The 21,252-nt window shown below is 39.6% G+C and overlaps 1 protein-coding gene across 1 annotated transcript; it reads left to right on the forward strand.

The window, feature by feature from the left end:
* Positions 1-616: 616 nt before the first annotated feature.
* On the forward strand, positions 617-20,995 carry cbln1 (cerebellin 1 precursor). The gene is made up of 3 exons (XM_018703619.2): positions 617-1,478; positions 2,910-3,029; positions 17,850-20,995. Exons 1-3 carry the CDS (start codon positions 1,221-1,223, stop codon positions 18,045-18,047), a joined length of 576 nt encoding a protein of 191 aa, XP_018559135.1. The 5' UTR covers positions 617-1,220; the 3' UTR covers positions 18,048-20,995.
* The last annotated feature ends 257 nt before the right edge of the window (positions 20,996-21,252 follow it).

Genomic DNA, 21,252 nt, shown 5'->3' on the forward strand with positions numbered 1-21,252 from the left:
TTGGTTGAAGATATATTTTAACAACTCCCTTTTCAGGGATGTTTCCTGCTTCAGTGATAATGATTATGATGGTGAAGGCGATGATGATGTTGAGTGGTGGAGTACATCACAAGTGTGGACTGTGCCTATGAGTGCTCATCTTACTGTATGTGGCTCCGACTTCATGGACTGCTGCTGCTGTCTGTGGTTCACCTGTAAACTGCTGAGAAGACAGTGTGTGTTTGGGTGGGTGAGGGAGAGGCGAAAGAAACAGAAAGAAGGGAGAGAGATAAAGAGAGAGAGAGGGGAATAAGAAAAGATAGTTTAAAGAACAAGTCTGTAAGATGTAGGAAGAAATAGAACTTAAGTGTGGGAAAAGGGAGATTTAGAAAGGCAGATTAAGTAGACAGACAGACAGACAGATAGATAGATAGATAGATAGATAGATAGATAGATAGATAGATAGAATATGTGTAACAGAGAACGGGAGGGGGAGACAGGGAAGCAGTAAACTGGAGAGAGGGAGAGAGAGACAGAGAAAGAGAGAGAGATGATAGATAAAGTGGAGGGGCGGGGAGGGGGGCGGTCGGCACCCAGTGATTGGAAAATATCAAAGACGCGCACGCGCTAATCCGATGATGGGTCTCCGTTACCGGGGGTAGGGAGGGGTCTGTAAAAAGAAAAAAAAAAGACCAGGGCAGTAGCATCTTGCGCTCGCGCGCCGCGTCCCTTCCTCTCGAGCCTTTTGTGTTTGAAACTCTCATATCTCACATATCAATAATTCAAGCGCGCGCGAGTGAGAGCAGACGGAGCTCCCTCCCGCGCGCTATGAGTTCTGCTGCCTCGTCACTCGTCCAGGGCCCCTCCGCACCGCGCGCGACTCCCGTTTACTGTGTCTCCAAGTGACAGAAAAGCTACTGAGAAGTGAGAAAAGAGAAGAACAGGTGAAAACTGGGAGTGCGACCGGAGATACGTGGGTATTGAACTGATTTTCGAAAAAAAAGAAAAACAGGTGAGAAGCCCAAAAATAAACCGTCAGGTTTGCCCCCAGAGAGACTTCGTGAGGAAGAAACAGTTTGCTGTAAGCAAATTAAATTCAAGACAACGGAGTGGCATTTAGTTGTAAAACAAGCCTTCTTAAGGTCCATCGGGGGAACGTCGGGAAACTCTTCCTACCTTACTTTTTTAAAGGGGAATAGACCTGTGAAGACGACCGAAGAAGTTCGCTGTTCTGGTCCGGTATGTTGGCGTTTTGCCTTTTAAGTGCCGTGTGGCTCGCGGCGAGTCCGACCCGCGCTCAGAACGAGACGGAACCAATCGTCCTGGAGGGGAAGTGCCTAGTGGTGTGCGACTCCAACCCGACCTCGGACCCCACGGGCACGGCACTCGGGATCTCGGTACGCTCAGGCAGTGCCAAGGTGGCGTTTTCCGCAGTCCGGAACACCAACCATGAGCCCTCCGAGATGAGCAACCGAACCATGGTCATCTACTTCGATCGGGTAGGAGGCAAAATATTTCTTCTATTCTATTCTATTCTATTCTATTCTATTCTATTCTATTCTAGTCTACTAATCAAAGATGCAAAGTAAGTTTAGAATTGGTTTCAGTCTGCTTAATTTCAGGAAATGTTGTAGACCAGCGCACAAGTTTGACATTATGTGTGTGTTTATTGTGTGGCATGTAATGCATATTACCTGATGTGGCAGCTGTCAAATAGTCTGCGTAGCGATCACAACTTGCCTGTCAATTGATGGAAGCGTAAAATATCACATAACCTACAGAGGCCTCAGAAACAATGCAATACGTTGTGTTTCATGTGCCATAGATCATTTAATAATCTCCCCAGGACTGTTTCCCTTGTCTTTCTTCTACATCTTAAAACAAACTCCAAACATTCAATATCCGTTATGCGCAATAAATGGTCAGGTTAGTCAAGCAGCATGTGGTGTAAGACCATTAGACACTAATTAAAACCAAGAATCCAGTTTAAACGAGGCGATGGATATATGCCACAAAGGCTGGACGAACGCGCAGCTGCGTCTCGTGCACCTCTGGTAATGGTCTCGTGGACAGCAGCGAGCTGCTCCATTCGAGATAACTTAAAGTGGAGCTGAAAGGAATCCGTCGCAGTAACGATTCTTTTTATAGGGAATACATTTCCAAAGTGGCTGGGAAAGAATAGCCTGGTAGACAAGGCTTTGAATATTTCAACTTTTTGAGCTGACAATATGGCAATATGGGAGCTGACATCTTGCCAAATAATTTAGTAACGGCAGGTCGCGAGGGCAAGGTCCTACCCGCCTGCCGTTAAAGGTTAATTCTCCCTCAAATTGCCGTTCAATTACACGCCATAGTTCGTCTCCATCCATAAAACCAGACATTTGGCTGCAGAAATGCATAATTGAAAATTTCATTTGAAAGATTGATTAAGTTCCCTTTCATTCTCCCATAAAGTTTGGGAGTTCTGACAAGGAAAAAGCCTAGATAAAAGCAGAGAGTTATTCCTCCGCATCAGTGAATCTGAACGTGTGGTCCCGGGGCTCTTTTGAGTCCTCTATAAGTGGGGTATCAGTTTCAATAGGCTATCTTAGAAACAGAAAGAAAATGTAAAATATTGACACATGGGTTGAATCGGTTTCATTCTCTTTCATTCTCTCAACATTTCAATACAGAGTAAATAGTGATAAAAATCGAAAGAATACATGTCAGAAATAGACTTTTGCTTAATGTACGTCTATTTGAAGTCACGTTACACAAAAAATATGTGGATTAACTGCTTTTGAAGAAGCAGACTGTCTACAGTTGTTGTTTATTTGTCAGCAAATCCATAATAAATATTTTATGTACCCATGTGATCTTGCAGTGATCACAATTTTTCCAACGTCTGCTTTCTGTCTGTCTGTCTTTCTTTCTTTCTTTCTTTCTCTCAGGTCCTGGTAAACGTTGGGAGGAATTTTGACGAAGAGAGAAGTAATTTCATCGCGCCGCGCAAAGGGATTTACAGTTTTAACTTCCACGTAGTGAAAGTCTACAACCGCCAAACCATACAGGTAGCGCGTGTTCGTGTGTTCATCTTTAATGTGTGCGCGCGTGTGATTGTGTGCTTGTGCGCGCGGACGACCCCCCCCCCCCCCCCCCCCCCGCTGTTTTTCCCTCATAAAAGTTGAATATCATCTGCGCTGGCAGTCATTTTGGAGATGTTTGAGATGTCTTTCCCCTTGGAGACAACGACGGAGGCGGGCAGATGAAAGCTAGTCGCCCGCCACCCGCCGGCCCAATCATAATTAATCAATACATGCGCGGAGGACAGAGCCAAATCAAGCGCGTGCAGTCGGCAGGAGGACGGGGTGCTGTGGTGAGCGCGAGGAGGGGCACTCGGCCCCATGCTATGGCTTTACTTTCAGCACCACGGACAGCGACGTCTCCTCTGCTCGGTTTATTATCACGAGGAGAAGCAGCACGCTCACTGACATTTTTGATTATTTAGAAAATTAAAACATTAAGTACATTCTGAACAGAGCAAACAGAGACAGGCGTTTTAATTTCCTCTCATGCACACAAAGCCACACAAACTCACATGGGTTTTATGTGGAAATAACAGGCTTCTCACTTATTTGTTTCTCACACACACTGCCTGCAGTGTGCCCTATCACCACTCTCCTTTCATCTCACTAACAACCCGTTTTTACCGTCGTATTACTTAGATGCAGTCTCCGTATTCTTTTGATGTTGTCAAACGACAGAAATCACTTGAGCAGTCTTAAGCTCATTTCCAGCATTTAACATGCACATGATGATGCTTTACAAGCCACACAGCGTTAATTACAATGTATCTCTTGCAAATTAAACTGTTGTGTAATTATGCGGTTGGGCCCCTGGGGCTTTGGCATTATGTTTTGCTACTTATACTTTATTATCAGAGTCTTGAATTAATTAGCATGGCAGCAGCAGTAACGACAATAACAACAACAAAGAGGGCAGGCAATACGCGAAGGGGAGAAGCTATGTCAAGCTCTGTGCATGCCCCCAATCATCATCTTTGTGTGACTTAATGCAAATAGACCATGGATGGCAAACACTTGACTCATGGCACTGAAGTAATTAAGTCTGTCATACCATACAGAACAGAGTGACCATAATTTCTGTCACATCACCATTAGTGCTGTTATTTGTGCCAGTTTGCTGTGTTCCAGTAGTATAGCTGTAAGATACTGTTTGCCGCACAACAGGAAAACAAAGAAACAATCACTGGTTCTGGAGTAATTTTGATAATCATTGACTGGCTGGCTTTTACAACCAGAATCTATAGGCTAGAGGACAACATTTAGTCCCCTTTCAGTGTAAATCCCCTGAAGACTTAAACATTTATAGAGGATAACATTTTAAAAACAATTTTGAATGTTTAGAAGCTTCATTCTGTAACGTTTCCGACATGAAACAGACAGGTGTAGGTTGTCCTCTCTCCTCTAAGCATCCAACCTGTGTTCTGCTCACCCTCAACCTCTTCCACTCATCCTCCCATCCATCCAGCGCATCTGCTGTGTTGAAAACTCCCACTGTTTGATTGCCTTAGAGGCAGCTACTGTGGAGCTTGCAGGAGATGAGAGACAGCAGGAAAAGGAGAGCGGTTGAGAGTAAATGCAAGAGGGATGAGGAGAAAGAAAAGAGGCAAGGAGGAATGAGAAGGCTGTGGAATGGAGAGAAAAAATAGGAGAAAACAGGGAATGGAAAGAAATGGAATGCAAATGGAGAAGTGAAAAACTGGGAGGAAATGTATGGAAGTGAAAAAGAAAAGAGGGAAAACTCAGAGAAGAACAAAAGGTGGACAGGAGGGAAAGAAAAGAGAAGGTTCAGGCAGGACAAAGAGAGGAATAGGAAGAAAGCCAGGCATTATGAGTAACTATTGATCAGTGGACGCTGGGTAGATGTAGAGAGGGAAGGATAAACAGTTAGTTCCATTTCTCATCAGTACTTTCCTGCACAGGGATCTGTCTATTTATCTGTAAGGGTGATGTGGGTGTCAAAACGGCACTACAAACCAATCTCTGTCTCTCTATCTTCCTATGCTTTTTGCCTAGCAATTAAATACAAGTATTGCAAATTAAATGCACTGATCTAAAGGGAGCTCTGCCCGCAACGCCACCCACCAGGTATACCTATACTTCCAATAATGGATAGCTTTCTCACATTATTTTGAAAACTCACAATATACATATCAAACATATCCTTTTGTTACAGGATTCTGTTTCAGCTGCAACTATTTACATTTCTTACAAGTGCCTCTGCTGTTTATTTGAAATAAAATTGAAACAAATACATTGCATTTTCCTTAGTGAACATGTTGTATCTGCAGTAGAGAGCTCACAGATCAGAAAGACAAACAGATGAGTCGTTGGTAGGATATCAGTACGCAACACTGTGATGTGCTCTCTGGTTAGATTGGTCATTTTTTAATCCAAGGGTCTTTTATACTGCTCTTTGAATACCGTAACACTGTGTATTGGAAATAGTTTGAGGTATTAGACAGGGGATAATGTGCTTTCCATTAAAGCACTGCTTGGCAACTTTAACAAAATGAAAATACAAGACAGAAGTCTCATTATTATTATTCAGTCTGTTAGTATTAAGTTGGTATCGTTTTAATAAATCATCTTCCACAGAGCACTGGATCCAAATTTCAGAAAAGATGATTAAGAGCAAAAGCTCTTTAGGCCAAGAAATGCAGAGGAAATGTTAATGTACTGTTTACTGTGGTTTTACAGTGTGAATATGTGATATTTTACAATAATATTTTGAACACCCAAGCTCAAAGTAGCTTAGGTGGCATCCATAAAGGCCTCAGGTGAAAACAACTCTGTAGGCGTGAAAGCTACACAAGGAGTGCATCTAAAATACCACATGCTGTGTGTGTGTGTGTGTGTATTAAGGCCTTCCTGGTACTGTCATTTTCCCATTGAGGTGAAAAACCTGGAGGCCCTGCTTCAAGCTGTAGATAGCACACTGCCCTAATAATAAGAGATTTTACCTTTTACATACTACTCTTTGGGTTATAAGAATTTTTTCCACATTTTGACTGCAGTAGTAGCTGCATCAGTCTACAACAAAACCAAATCCTTTGAACTCTTTTAGTACTTACTCATGTTTGTATTCTGGTTTCCAATAAACACTTATTCATCTAATTTTGGGTGGGTAACAAGGGGTTTATCCCTTCCATTATAATGAAATATTTCACTCCTGAGAAATAGCAAACATGCTCTGTTTTCAAATGCAGTGAAGCACACTCAGAGCAGCAAATGATAATCCCTGTTAATTCTAAGACTCTAAGTAATACAAGCAGTTTCATTTCAATATACTACATTTATGTCATGCTGCAGCAAATGTGCATCTAGCATCAGTGTTATTAACTACATCATTACTTACTGCACCACACAGATTCTGATTTAACTCATCTTTTAATAAGGCGTATACACAAGTGGTAAAAATGGGAAATAAATCAAAGTAGCATTTCAACATACAGATGAAGCAGGACTTTAAATAGACTTATCAGCTGTTCAAAATATCCACCATGTGGGTGGTTGGATATTTTGGGCATGTGAGAGACCACAGTCACTGATTTCATTTCTAGGCAAGATATGCACAGTTGCTACTGTAGTCTGTTATTAGCTGCCTAAAGAGTTTTCCTTGTGTAAGATAATCATTCTGAGGTTAGAATTACATGAACTTAAATATTACTACACATAGTGCAGATAACAGTTTGGTCAGATATATTTCTCACAGCATGTAAACAGCATACAGGTCTGGAATTAATTTGCTAAGTGCATGCCATTTTTATAAATATAAACTGCAGGCATATGTTAACATATTCAACAGTATAATTATATATTTTATATAATCTATAATGAATGTTGTGTGACTGTGTAATATGAGGTTGTTCTCTGATTAAAATGCTTTATAGCCTTATCACAAAGTGTTTATGCTGTATAAGAACGACTTCATTAGAGTGATGGTGAATTCTGTTTTAAAAACACACTTTTAAATATTGATATGTGTATAGAACCACTGAGATGAAACTTTGCTCAAGCCACATCCCTTCCAGACATCCTTAAATATCATCAAACAGTTTATTTAATATAGTCTGAGTCCCTGTGCAGCTTTCCACTACAGCCAAAAGACTTGTGAGACTCTGACGCTAAACACAAAAATGGCCGACCATTACGTGCGTGCGCGCGCACACACACACACACACACACACACACACACACACACAAACATCTATATTTGTTGTCCAATCAAATCAAAAGAGCTACATAGTGATTTGAGTTAATTAAACCTAATGACACTACCCAATTTATACCTTTTGAAAATGATTAATCATTTTATCACACCTGTGTGCACATACATTTGGAGCAACACACATTTGTATTCTTTATATATATATATATATATATAATATATATATATATATATATATATATATATATATATATCATATATACAGATCAAACATAAAATGATGTGGTGGTGGTGTGTTTATTTAGCTGGTGTGTTTTTAAGTTTCCAGCTATGAACTGCAACATAACTTCCTTTTTTACTCTGAACATGCCTGTTTAGCATAATTCATAGAAACCCCTTACACACCAACTGAACTAGTGAGGGTTATGTAGAAGTGAGGGAGGATGTAAATTTGCCCCAAACACTATGACAGGGATTAACACAGTGGGCTACTCAGAGTAGTAGTGAAGCTCCTAAGGGTGAGGATCATGATAAATTCCATGGTGTGGTGTACCATGAAAAATCTGAGTTTTTTTCTTGTTACAATGAAAAGTGTAGAGTGGGACCAGGATCAAGAGAATGCAAGAAGTACTAGGACTTCCAACCATTGTAGCTCTGTATCTGGGGGAAGTAAGTAGCCAACAGTATGTTGATGTTTTGTGCCATGAAGAGAAATGAGCAGCATGAACTGAGTTATCATCAAATAAACAAATAAAATAGAAATGTACTTGTTCTGGCTCAGACTGTGTTCATCTTATAAGGTGGAGATGCAGGGAAATGAGAGGAAAGTCACAGTCACATAAATAAATGTCTTATCTGTTCCTGTGTTCGCTTACCTTTGAAATAGTGGCAGGAGAAAGCAGGAAGAAAAGATGGAATAATGGAGTTAGTGTGTCTGTAACTGGCCGCAGAGACAGTATATCCTGGGAGTTGTCAGGCCTCACACACTGACAGTGTATTTTAGCTGCTTGTTTGAGAGCTTGTTTCAAGGGTGGATATATACAAGGCAGACTTGGATATAGGGCGGGTAACAACTAAGGTAGAGTCATTTTTAGTCATACTAGGCTTAGGATGGCTCCAGGGACAACAATGTCTCTCAGTCGATAAGAAATATCTCAAAAAGCACAGACATTTGTTGTCCCCAGAGAATAAAGCCTACTGACTTTGGTGATCCCTGACTTTTTGCCCAAAGTTTTCACTTAGCGGAACATCTAATGGATGGACAGGCACAAAATCTAGTGTAAATTTGGTACAAATATTCAGGGCTCCAGATGAATCTTATAATAAATAATAAACCTGTTTCTACCTTTGGAAAGTACTTTATGGTAATCATAGATATCATGTAAATTTCACATATTCATGTTCATTGATTCATTAATTCATTGTGAAAAAGGTCAAAAAGAAAAATTCACCTTTCAGTCCATATCATGCCATTAGTTCTTTTGTCGAATGGGACATTTTAATGGATTTAGTTGGGGTGAGATATGGCGGTGACCATTGTGGTGACTCGTCCATTAAAATCATCTGCTGTCACAAGCTGAAGGATGTGATTAGAGAAGTCTGTTATTCCAAAGTGAAGCATTTGAAGTCACTCTCTCTCTTTTTTTCTGTCGATGTACGAATGTAATTTATAGGTAAATTAATGTGATAATTATCTAATGGAGAAGCATGTCTGTGTTTGTACATTGCTTTTTTGTCGTATTATTCACTGACAACAAAGATGAATCCTTTCATCTTCTGTTTTTTACAATTTATGTCACTGTCGGTGCACACACACAAACACAAGAACACACAGTCTGCAAGCCAGATGCTTAGTTTCATTTTTATCCAATAAGCCAGTGCTCAGTCTCCCTCAGTTTGGCAGAACATTATAGAAAGTTGCGCTGGTTTGTGCTCATGTGTGAGAGAGGAGAGAGGAGGTGTGAGAGAAAGTATTCTTTTAACATTCATTGTTTTTAAATTGAACAAGAACATTTCAAAGACCCAACACAAATGAGTCATTAGACATGGTCTAAAAAAGTACATCTACATTTCTTGCCAACAGCTCTTTAGGCATAAAGCAATGTTTACATTTTCTCCACGGTCTCAGATCAGTAATGATATATTACATGTTTGCCACATTCTGTTTGTCTGTTAGCAGGGTATCTGAGAAAAGTTTTTGTGGATTTGTAATATTTCTCATATATGGACTTTAGCTGTTTAGCCTGCCCAAGTATATTAATGACAGTCAACAATGACAATGACAATGGCAGACATCCATAAAGACATTTGACCTCATCCAGTTTGCCCAGAATTGCCAAACCTCTTCACAGAACACAGCATGCATACATCATCATCAGCTCTTATTACTTCAAATGCAAGGGCTGCAATGTGCTATACCTGCAGTCTGTTTACCATTTGTCTGTGTGATCAGAGGAGTTGGTTCTGATAAAGCAGCTGGATGCATCTTGTCATAGATGACATACTGTATGCTGTATGCAGCAACCTCAATGACAGCACTGACGACACTGCATTTTAAAAATGCAAAATCTAAATAAAAGGCCTGTTTTAGCAAGAGACGCAAATTCTAAATGTACATATGTAAAAACTTACAAAAGAGTGAAAGCTTGCACAGCAGGCTGTGTAACCACTGCGAAGGGCAGAGAGCAGTTTGTGACTTCCAGCTGCAGCTGAGCCAGAGGCCTCAGGATGAAGGGTTGATGCGGGTTTTGTCAGAGCATTATGGTTTGACTAACCCTTAGTCTGAGTTTAAGTTTTAGTCAGAGTCAGTGTTTTGCTCAGCATTATTTACAGTTACTTATTCTGTTGTTTGATTCATTTTTTTTCTCATCATTTAACATTTGTAAAAGTACAATTTGGAGCACTGACTTTATGATTTGTCCTGTCTTCCTGTTGTACCATGTGCTGTGTCTCATGGTAAGAGTTCAGGGCCTTCTTTTGTACAGCTATTTTTGGGTGCAAATAATGTATGCATGTTTTAGTTAAGTAATTTAGTGGTGATATATAATATGTTTAAACCCTCCCGATGCCCTTCGTATTGCCCTTCATATTCTGTATACTTTTTTCTTCTTACTATTATTCAAAAACAAAAGATAACCCCCTCAGAATCACGAATGTCATGCACAACAACAAATCCCACTGCACACACACACACACACACACACACACAAAGGCACATTGTCGGCCACCGGTTGACCCAGAGGACAACGCAAGGGTTAACTCAGCTAACTCATCTTAATTAACTTTCAGCATTTGGTGTGGTTTGACATTTGGCAACTGATTCAGAGTTGCATGTTTTGCTTTTCACTAAAGAAGAAACATGATGGGTGAAGGCTCTGCTCAGTGGCTTCCTGTCCTGCTTGATTTGTAATGATGTTGTTTCCCCAGGCAATATTGATGACGGCTGGTGAAGATTTGCTGACATTTGTAAGATCTGATCTGGTCCATAATATAAATAGTAAAGTAAAGCTCTGACCTTTGTTCTGGTTGCCTCCATCTCTTTGCATCATTTCTGCTTATTTCATCAACTACTCACTGACTGCTTCCCTTTAAACTCTAATGTTAACAAAGACATCTTGTGTTTAGATGCTTTGGCCAGTTAGATTAAAAAGTGGGTCATTTCTTCTATGGCTGATGTCTACCATTTTCAAAATGAGATGTGGAATTTCATTCAAAATTTTATTAGATTTCTTACCAACCAACAAACAATCAATGTAATCAGATAACAATTCTAAATAATCCCAGTCATACTGTGCTGACAGAGGTTAAGAGGCTGCAGTGATCATGGCGAGGGAGGGTGAATTCAAAAGAAGACTTGGGAAAGACTGTCTTTTCTTAGCAGTAACATTCTCTACAGTGGGACGAGGGTCATATATCCTGTTACATGGTAACATAATCTTTGGCATTGCAACTGCCATATACAACAACACTTATTTGGAATGATGTTGGCTGAGGGAACAATGACCTTCACTGTACAGAATGTAAGTAAATTGCAGATCTGGGGGGAGTTGCCTTGGCAATTATGTCCTATCACATATTGTATGTATTTACTAATGCTGCTGTGTACAAATTACACTAGGTGTAAAAGTTCCCTCAGGCTTTCCTTATTTTCACTGCAGTGATAATTTCAACTCTCTGTGGAGACAGACTGTGGAGTTTTCTCTCAACAGACAGACACTGCACACAAACCTCCCATTAATATTTTTAGGATATTCAGGAATTCTAACACATTGACTCTGTCTTCCATTTATGCAAAAATTTCGACTCAAATGGAAAAACTGCTTATTAAAAATGGTTACAAAACACAGCTGTGGCCCACTGAGAGATGCAGGCTGGAAATTGTGTTTCTAGATTGTACTTCTATAAAGCACCTACACTGCAGGTCTCCAAAATATTTGACAAGAGGGCCATCAACAAAGAACAGAAAATCCAACAATAAGAAAGCACAAAATAAACACACAGACTTGACCTAAATAAAGTCTCTTGGCCAGCACAGATGCTCCAGATTCTAATAAGGTGAAGGAATCAGCAGCAGGAAAAGCTTTTCAAAGCATGTCAATATAGATTATGAGTTTCCACCTCAAAACTGTGGACATTTGGCAACTTGTGAATAATGTGATTTTAGCCAGCATCACCAGCTTTACAGTGTTTGTTCAAATGCTTTATTGATCAGTACTAGCAGCCCTGCCACTCAGACTGCAGGAACCCCATTATTTTTGCTCTGTTCAGCTGCTGCAGTAAGTTAATGCTGATGTTCCTTTCCAACTAAGTCAACACTTAGTCAACATGTTTTCATCCCAGTACATATGTTTAAATCTCATTGTGATGTGAGACTTTATTCTGAAACAACAATAGGGAGAGGTGACAGTGTTAGTCAGGTTATCTAACATTACAAAATAAACAGCTCTAACTGTTAAATGGTATTTATTCAAACTTTCAGGGTTACAATCTGCATAAACATACTGATTTTGAACTGTAAGATGTATGTAAGAGTTAAACTTAGCGGTTGTGATTCTTTGTTTTCCCACAAACCCTTCTTTTCCCATTAGAGGTCTGCTTTTGTGCTGTGTACTTATTTCCTGAATGACCCTGGATTAACTTGGCTATAAACTTTAGAAAATTTCCACTACAGGAAACTTGGCCATTTTAAAGACAGGGGGTGTCACAGACACACCAGTCAGACAGACCATTATGTATGTATCCATCACCATGAGTAAATCTCTGACAGTAGAGACACAAAAAAATAGACATAGGGAGAGAGGAAAAAGGGAAGGCGAGAAGCAAAAGATTAAGGAGAAACAAGAAAGGACAGAGAAGGAAAAGATGAAGAAATGAAAGGAAAGGAATGGAAAAATAGAAGAGAATAATGAAAAAGAAAGAAAAATATAGGGAGAAAGAGAAATGGAAAGGAGGGGGGAAAAGTCTAGGACAAAAAAATTGGAAGAGTATCATTGCCATGTCAAGACAGTCGACTGGACAGGAATTGATGATGCAATAACAGGATGTCATCATGTCGCTGGCATTAAGTGCTGCACTGAGATGTCCGACAACGTCTATTTACATATCGAAAGCCTGATTTTCTTCTATTTCCCCCCAACCCCCCCTCCAACTTTTTTTCTGTGTCTCTCTTCCAGTCTTTATGTATCCTCTCTGCCTCCCCCTTCTTTCACCCTCTCTCTTTTCTCTTTCCCTCTGTTATTCTCTCTCCCTCTGTTACTCAGCCAGTTAATTGGTGCTTATGCATTAATGAATGCAGATCGATCGAGGCCTGACACGATGCGCAGCCCTATTATCATGCTTTTATATTTATGACTGGTAATTGTAAGGGTGTAGTTGACAGTGTGTGTGTGTGTGTGTGTGTGTGTATGTGAGGGAGTGGCAGACAGTTGCACACAGACACAACCGCCACATGCTCTTTATTCATACAGGTGCATGTGTGAGTGTTTGTGTGTGTGTGTGTGTGTGGTGACCACTGCCTCATCCTTCTGAAGCCACTGTCACAGCTTTATTAGAGCTATACATCACTAGTATGCACCACACACTGACCCAATGTGGCTGCATGTGTGTGTGTGTGTGTGTCAAAGAGGGAGAGGAAAGACAGATAGTCAACAGATAAGTAAGAAAGACAGATAATAAGAAAAGGACAAAGAGAAATTTGCAGACTTGCACTGTTTTCTGTGGATGCTCTGACAATTTTACATGTTGACATGTCATGAAAATATGTTTGTCATTTTTTTCTTTAAAAGTAATTCTAGCAATCATTGGAATAAAGGCTGTCTTTGTCACCAGTAAAAACACACTGCAATCTAATCAGGAAATACAAACTACACATATCTTGATCACAGCAATCATTCTGAAGCAGGACTCTAAAGAATGACTTGTGAGCTGTTTCACTTTTATGAAAAAAATGGCTGAGAGTTGGTACAATGCCCAAATTAAAAAAAAAACAAACGAACAACCAGCTCCCTGCACCAATGTAATGCAATAGCAGAAACAACCTCTTGACTATGTTAAAACATGATGGGACAGTTAACGAAGAACCAAGGCGGGACAAAGTCAACATGGCACATTATTTTAAGTGATAGATAGAACCTGGCCTTATTAAAGATTCCAGATCTGAAAGGGGCTCAAGTAGGCAAGACAACAAGGAAACATGTTTAAATAATTGAGTGAAAGAAGTGGAGATTGTGTGTGTATTTATATGTGTGTGTGTGTGTGTGTGTGTGTGTGTGTGTGTGAAAACAAAATATGTGGGTCTGAGGAAAGGAGGGGAGGTTTGAGTTCCACATGAGTGACTTGGCTGAATGGTTGAGTAGGTGAGAGGGTGGATTTTGTCTGCATGATTTGTGTGTATGTGCTTGTGTGTGTATCTCAGGGTAACAGAGCGATGTAGTGATGCTGGCTTTTTTTTGTCTGCCATCTCTGTCTCTGTTTGGAAGCATTACATGCACACTGGACAGAAACCATTTTCCCTCTCCCCCTCCATCCCTGTCTCCTCTGTCTTCCTTTTTTTTTCTCTTGTTCTCCCCTCCTTCTCGCCTTTCTTTCAATTTCTATCTATCTATCTATCTATCTATCTATCTATCTATCTATCTATCTATCTATCTATCTAGTTTTCCTCTTATCTGTCTAGTTTTCCTCCTATCTGTCTAGTTTTCTTTCTTTTCTTTTTTTCTTCTCTCAGCCTCCTCTCCTTTCCCCCATCCATTTATTTCTATTTTATATTGTGATCTGGAGGTTAATAAGGCTAACTTGAAGTCGTTGGTTGCGCCTCTCCACATATGATGATCTTTTTAGCCAACGTGTTCTTCATCTCTGTTCTTCATCAACTGAGCTTAGCTTGACATTTTGGGTGGGGGAGGAAGTATTTGATATTTTTAGACTGGCCTCCTTTAAGTCATTCTGCTTGATTTGTAGCAAGAAAGAGATGAATGTCAAATAAGAATGTAAGCTTGTGCATTTACGTGTGAATCTGTGCTTTATTTAACAAACATTGTAACTATTATGATTTGGCGGTTTAGCATTGAGCATCAGTTTTATGTATTTTCTATGCACATCTCTATCACACTTGCTACATCGTCCCTGTAAAGCCTCCATTGAAGGGGTGTATCGATTTGGTTTAATTGTGTACTCGGTTCCTTCACTCATTACCTCTCAAGTATAATCTGGAGTGTTGTCAGCTATTGATGAAGGGATCCAAATTTCATGTTTCTGACTATTCATTCCACCAGTGATTAAAGACTCTCGGAAACAGAATAATGTTTGTAATCAATCAAGACTATCATACTAATGAAGATGTGTTTTTACTGTAAGAAGCCTGCACTGATTACTGCAAATAGATTAAGTGGTGAACTCCGCTGGGGTAAAGTACACACATGGTGGTATTGTTGGTATTAGTGGTATCTGCTGTACTCTGACTACTTCTTCTGTTAGTATTGTGCATCTGATACGTGCTGCCTACCATCCTCAAGTTTATCAGCGAAAAGGCGAGAGGAGGTTGAGGAAGAAAGAGAAAGGTACATGGTGAAGAAAAGATGAATGAAAAGATTTGAGCATTGTTTTCCTTATGTTAATGCCTTTTTTGAACATCCTTTACTCTATAAATCTGTAAACAATAGTGACCCCAAGAATGGTGTCTTCAAATTACTAAAGATATTTAATTTACATGATATATAACGTGTCGTTACCAGGAATGATGGTAGGTGGGAGATTGGAGGGTGAAGACGCTGTCATCTTTTTTCTACCCACTTGAATTTGCAGTTATGTTGTGTGTTCAGTAAAGATATTCCTGCTTAAATTAACTGTAAAGCCGAATACTTGAACGCTTTGAAACTTTCTGACTTTGTTTGACCCCTTTCCTATCCATGACTAGTGTTTATGTCACTGTTTGAAAGACTTGTGACTGGTTGCCATCTCTGTAGTCTGTAGAGAGAGGACACATGTGGATCAGAAGAGGGACTGTGAAACTCTCAAACTGAAAAGATGAAGTTGAATAAACATGTAAGGAGGAGAGTTCTTTTCCCCACTGCACAAGATTTGTTCAGCAGGAGCCAAGTTCAGGTCAGATGGCCAAAACAAAACTCTGTCATCTTGTAGTGAGTGATGCATCCTTCACCTCGTGTTAGTCTCAAAGGCAACTGTATATACAGTAAGTGCAGAAGCTACTGTATATATAACAAAACATTTTGTGTCAGCAGTGACTTTGATTTACTTTAGACAGTAGTCATTTATGCTACATGTCTTGTCTCACCTGTACTAGCCTGAATGATACACAGTGTAGTGTGTGGTTGTCTGTGTATGACAAGAAATTAACCCAACTATCATGTGTGCACTAATATGCATAATGGTACTGGAGAATGCACCACTGGTGCATCAGCATACAATTAGATAGATATGTCAATACATACAGTAAATATGTAGGTATTATATATAAACCATAACCAACATCTTTTATTAAATTTGTTTTGGCCGAGTGCGAAATCTAAAATTTGCCATGCCCTGTGCTGTGTTTCCACCCTGATAATTTAAAAAAATAGTTTAAGTATGGTCTGAGTGTTTTCATCACAGGCTGGCTGTTCAGAGCAACACACACACACACATATTCAGCTTGAGTCGCTATGTTCAGTTTGCTATTAAGAGGAGTGCTAGGCCAAGAGAGCTCTTGACACTGACAGGCTCTTCATCTCCATGCCCACACACACACACACACACACACACACACATTTTCCATACACACTCACTCTCTCTCCTGACCATCAGGTAAAATGAGGTGGATAAGTGTATAATTATGGGATGTTTATGACTGTGTTTCATCAGTTTGCAACAGTTTAACAATTACTACTTCCAGGGTGTACAGTAATATTTTGACATATTTAGAGCTCAGGTGTGAATTTCTGTCTGATCTGTTCTCTCTGCATGTGGTGTAAATATTGTAAATAAGCAATTACATTGATGTAAGTAACTAAGTATAATAATGTTTGATGCAATTCATCAATCAATCCTCGCATCCATTTTACATACAGTATCTTGTGCAGAGTAGTAGTAGACTGGTGCTGGTCCAAATTCAGTACAATACAGCCTGTTAGAATTTAGTGTGATGGCATTTATGCTGCTTTAGAACATTTTAGCTGCTTTAGTGTGTACTTTTTCAGGCATAATATATATGTCAGATCAGTTTGCTTTTTGCCACTGTTTAACCACCTCACACTTTATCACATTTAAAAATGACTGAAAATGAATAGAAATGTGCCTCAATTTACAAAGCACAATGACATAACTGACTCACAAATGGTTTCCATATTCTTTCCTTCCTGATGCTCAGTTGGTCCCCATGTAGTCATACATTTACAGAATATACAACCACCTCTACAAATGCATGAGAACACAAACTGATACAGTGGGTTTTGCTCACAGGAGTTTCACAGGTTTTATAAAGTGTGATCCTGCATAAATAGACATTTCTCCAAAATACATTTCAGTTTGTTTTAGTGCCACATCGGTACCAAGGGTGGCATAAAACCATTTTTTCTGAGTGAAGCAAGGGGGAAACAAAGGGATCGGGAGCGCTTGTATTTCTGCTGTTGCTCAAAAGATAAGTGATGAAAGTGGCTGTCTAGTGTGTATGTTGGTTGGCTTGGGAGGGGAGAGGGACACATCACTGACAGCTACTTCTCTTTGTAAGAAGAAAATGTTATTCCCCATTGAAACATTTGTTGAGTCAGATGCATTGTGGGTCTGTTGTATATCTCTATGTGTAAATGTATATCTAAGTCTTTGTTAAGTCTTCCCCAAGTGGTGATTGAAGAACAAGGAAGTACTCTCTTGATAAATCTACTGATAATGTGCTGACTGCATAACACAAAATGTGCCATGCAAATATAATATTCTGTTGTGCTATCATGACCACATCCCTTGCCAGGAAGTCTAAAAATATGACAATCTGAATCCACATGAAATCATGATGTATAGTGTTCTAGGTGTGTTTTGTACCAAATGGCTCTACATTTCCCAGCTTGTGTGGGTGTGGGGTGTGTTTGTCAGCTTGTTTGCTTTTCCCTTTTTCATTCTGTAAACTGTCTACCCTCTTCCACCTTATCCAGGTGAGCCTGATGCACAACGGCTGGCCGGTGATTTCAGCATTTGCAGGCGACCAGGACGTGACGCGCGAGGCGGCCAGCAATGGTGTTCTGATCCAGATGGAGAAGGGAGACCGGGCCTACCTCAAACTGGAGAGAGGAAACCTCATGGGAGGATGGAAATACTCCACCTTCTCTGGCTTCCTGGTGTTCCCCATGTAGAGGAAAACTGAGAGGAAGAGGAGGAGCAGGGGGTGGAAATGAAGGAGGAGGAGCTGGTGGAAGATGGAAAGTACGACGGAGGTGGGGAAAAGGCAGATGGAGGAAGAAGAAGGGCATTGGGCAAGAGAAAACGCAAATAAGATGGCAGAAAAGAAGGAGAAGAAAAAGAAGAGGGGATGTGACAACACACTTCTGTTTGGGACGTTGCAGAGAGCGGAGGGAAGCAGAAAGATGAGAGAAGTTAGAGAGATGTGAGAGTATGACACAGAACGATTGAACCAGGGTGAAATGAGAGAAGAATTATGGAGCCAGTACATGACAGTGTGTGGCCAGCTTCTTCACTTCCCTTCCTCCTTTCATCCATCCTTTCATTCATCCTTTTCCTCTGTTTTCTCTGTGGCTTGACTGCAGCTTTGGACAGCCAAAACTTTTTTTATTCTCTGCTGAAAGACGCAATTGATCATTTATATGTTCCACAGTGTTCTAAAGCCCGAGTGTAACCCTCCCCTCCCTTCCTCCACATTCATCATTCAATCATTAATTCATCGATCTCCATCAGCATAAGCTTTGAAGAATGTTTCTCCAGAACTGCCCCCATCATCTCCCATTTACTGTGGCCATATTTGTAGTCTTTTTTCTTATGCTTGACATAAATAAATTGCACTGATTTTGGATCAGCATCTACCCCAAAGCCAAACTAGAATTTTTATAGGGGAAACACTAAACTCTGATCACAAAATCAGGGGCTGAGGAAACATTTACCTCCCCTGTAAGCTGTGTTTTATAGTTTTCATAATAATTACTGGCTTTTTCGGATACTTAGTTTGTTTTTGAAATGCACATCTGTGTCTCTCCTCCTGTCCATTTCTTTTACTCTATGTTACTTAGTTCCTGCACATAGCCCTGCTCTGTCCTTCTGCATCCTTGTCAGTCTTTACTGTTCTTTGTTTTCAAACCAGTTGTCTTGATTTGTTATAACAACTGGCAGTAATGGTAAATATCAACTTGCTAGCTGTAAACATCAAACATCTCCAAATCTAAGAAAAGTTAACCAGGGTCCAGCTGTAACAGTAACAACTGTGGACACTGATTTAAAAAAAAGAAAAGCTGAAACAACAGCTGACATATTATTAGTTGTTAATGGAATCTTGAAACCAATGTATAAAATCAAATTGCATGAGCAAATAATACATCAAATATAAATCAAGCAGTTTATAGTTGTAGAATATCTCCCAAAAATTATGTTTTTGAAAGAGAGGTCATGCTTCCCAGATAAAACATTAATCAACACATTTGCAAGGTTACAAATTGTTGATGGTAAATGCATCACTACCATTGCTGGATTAACCTCCTGCAGGGTGATATGTGAATATTTCTAGTTTTAACTACTTTGCTATGAGAGTAAACTCAACATCTTTGACTGTTAATCAGACAAAACAAGACATTTAGGTACCTTCACTTGTGCTTCAGGGAATGATGAGACTTTGATGATGGGATGATGAGATGGAAGATGGGACTTTTTCACTACACACTGAATAATCAATCGATGATTAAAGAAAGTCTGTCTGGAATTATAGTCCAGCCTCCACCCCACAACTCTTGTGCGGTACATGAATGTGACACATAGATCTGATCTATCGTAGATATGAAGAGACATGAGGAACAAGTATTGTTATCTGGATACCAGAAAATTTAAATCCACACTCAAAAGCACTCTAGAAAAAAAGTGAACCACAAAAGGCAAGTTTACATTTCGACTGTGTTGAAAATGTGGAGGTATGACGTATACAGTGCAGTGAATTTCAGAGACAGTTAAATGTAGATGTAATAAAAACAATACCCAGCCTCCACTGTAGTCAATACTTTACCATCTTGTAACTATATCTAATGAAACTCATATTGGTATTGATACAAGTCACACAGTCACACAGAAAGTATTGCTCTACTTTGCGACTTCAGTGTTTTTATCATCTCTCTGGCAGCCAAACAAACGTTCAAATCGACCTCCATTCTGTCCAACCATCCCTCCTCCACACCTTCATCTCCCCTCCCCCTGTCTGTTGTTCCATCACCGCTGCTGTCTTTCTGATTTGTGCCCCTCCCTCTCCAGGATCCTCCTCTCTCTTAGACTATGCTGTTTACCCACAAGTGCAGATTTTTCTCTCTTCCTTTTTGTACACCTCCGTTATCCCTTCATTCACCTCTTTCTCTTCCTTTCGTCAACGGCCCATCTCCCTCTCCTTCCTCATGTCTGTACTTTATCTGCTGCTGTACTCGTTTGCCTCCCAGCACGGATCCTTCCTTGCTTTTCTTCAATGTTGGACTTTGGACACTGAAACCAACTTAAAACCACAAACTCTATTATATATACATAAATTTACACAGTATATATATATATTATATATTATATATATATATATATACACACAAATGGATATATAAATATATCGAAATCTAAGCCACCATTTCTATTCTACTGGTATTATGATGATAATAATGATAATACTAATACTGAAACTGAATCTGGTTGATGACTATAATATCTGTATTTCCGTACTTCAGTGTTATATAAAAGAAAAAAAATATTCTAAGAGAAACTTACTAGTGATTGTGTGGAAATCTGAGGCTGCCGTTCTGCTCTTCTGATTAAAAACATGCTTCTTGTTTTTGTTTTGGGTCAAACCAAGTTGTGGCTAAAAAGCTGAAACTACTACTTATATAAAAAACCTACAGCTAAAAAGGACTTTTATTTTTTAAGTTATTATTATTATTATTAATATTATTATTATTATTATTATCTTGACTGTAAATTACATGTGAATATTTAGACTATGATGATATTCTTTGATTTATCAATCAATCAAATCAATTTATCTACTGTTTTCTTATTTATTTGCTCTGATGAAATCAATAAAATTTAAATGGGACTTTTATTTTTCTTAAACCTACTTTAAGTCTGGCCTGGCAGTTTATTTTGTTGTAGCTGGCACAACTTCTGAAAGCAACGAGAGACACACACAGCCCCAGGTGTGTTGAAGTGTGTAATGGTGGGCGGTGTTCACTATATGTGCCTCTGTGTGTGTGTGCGTGTGTGTGTGTGTGTATGTGTGTGTGTGTGTGTGTGTCTTTCTTGCTACTGTCTCCTGTTTTCTCCATATCTCAGTCACTTCTGCACTGTATCTTTTTAATCCTTTATCCCTCTTCT

Source organism: Lates calcarifer, linkage group LG10 (assembly GCF_001640805.2).
Source record: "Lates calcarifer isolate ASB-BC8 linkage group LG10, TLL_Latcal_v3, whole genome shotgun sequence".
Classification (NCBI taxonomy): domain Eukaryota; kingdom Metazoa; phylum Chordata; class Actinopteri; family Centropomidae; genus Lates; species Lates calcarifer.

Excerpts from the sequence above, each read along its gene's own strand:
- cbln1 (XM_018703619.2), top strand. The coding sequence starts at position 1,221 with ATGTTGGCGTTTTGCCTTTTAAGTGCCGTGTGGCTCGCGGCGAGTCCG. Across the intron at positions 1,479-2,909 it reads TGGTCATCTACTTCGATCGG|GTCCTGGTAAACGTTGGGAG; the intron begins GTAGGAGGCAAA and ends TCTTTCTCTCAG. Across the intron at positions 3,030-17,849 it reads ACAACCGCCAAACCATACAG|GTGAGCCTGATGCACAACGG; the intron begins GTAGCGCGTGTT and ends CACCTTATCCAG.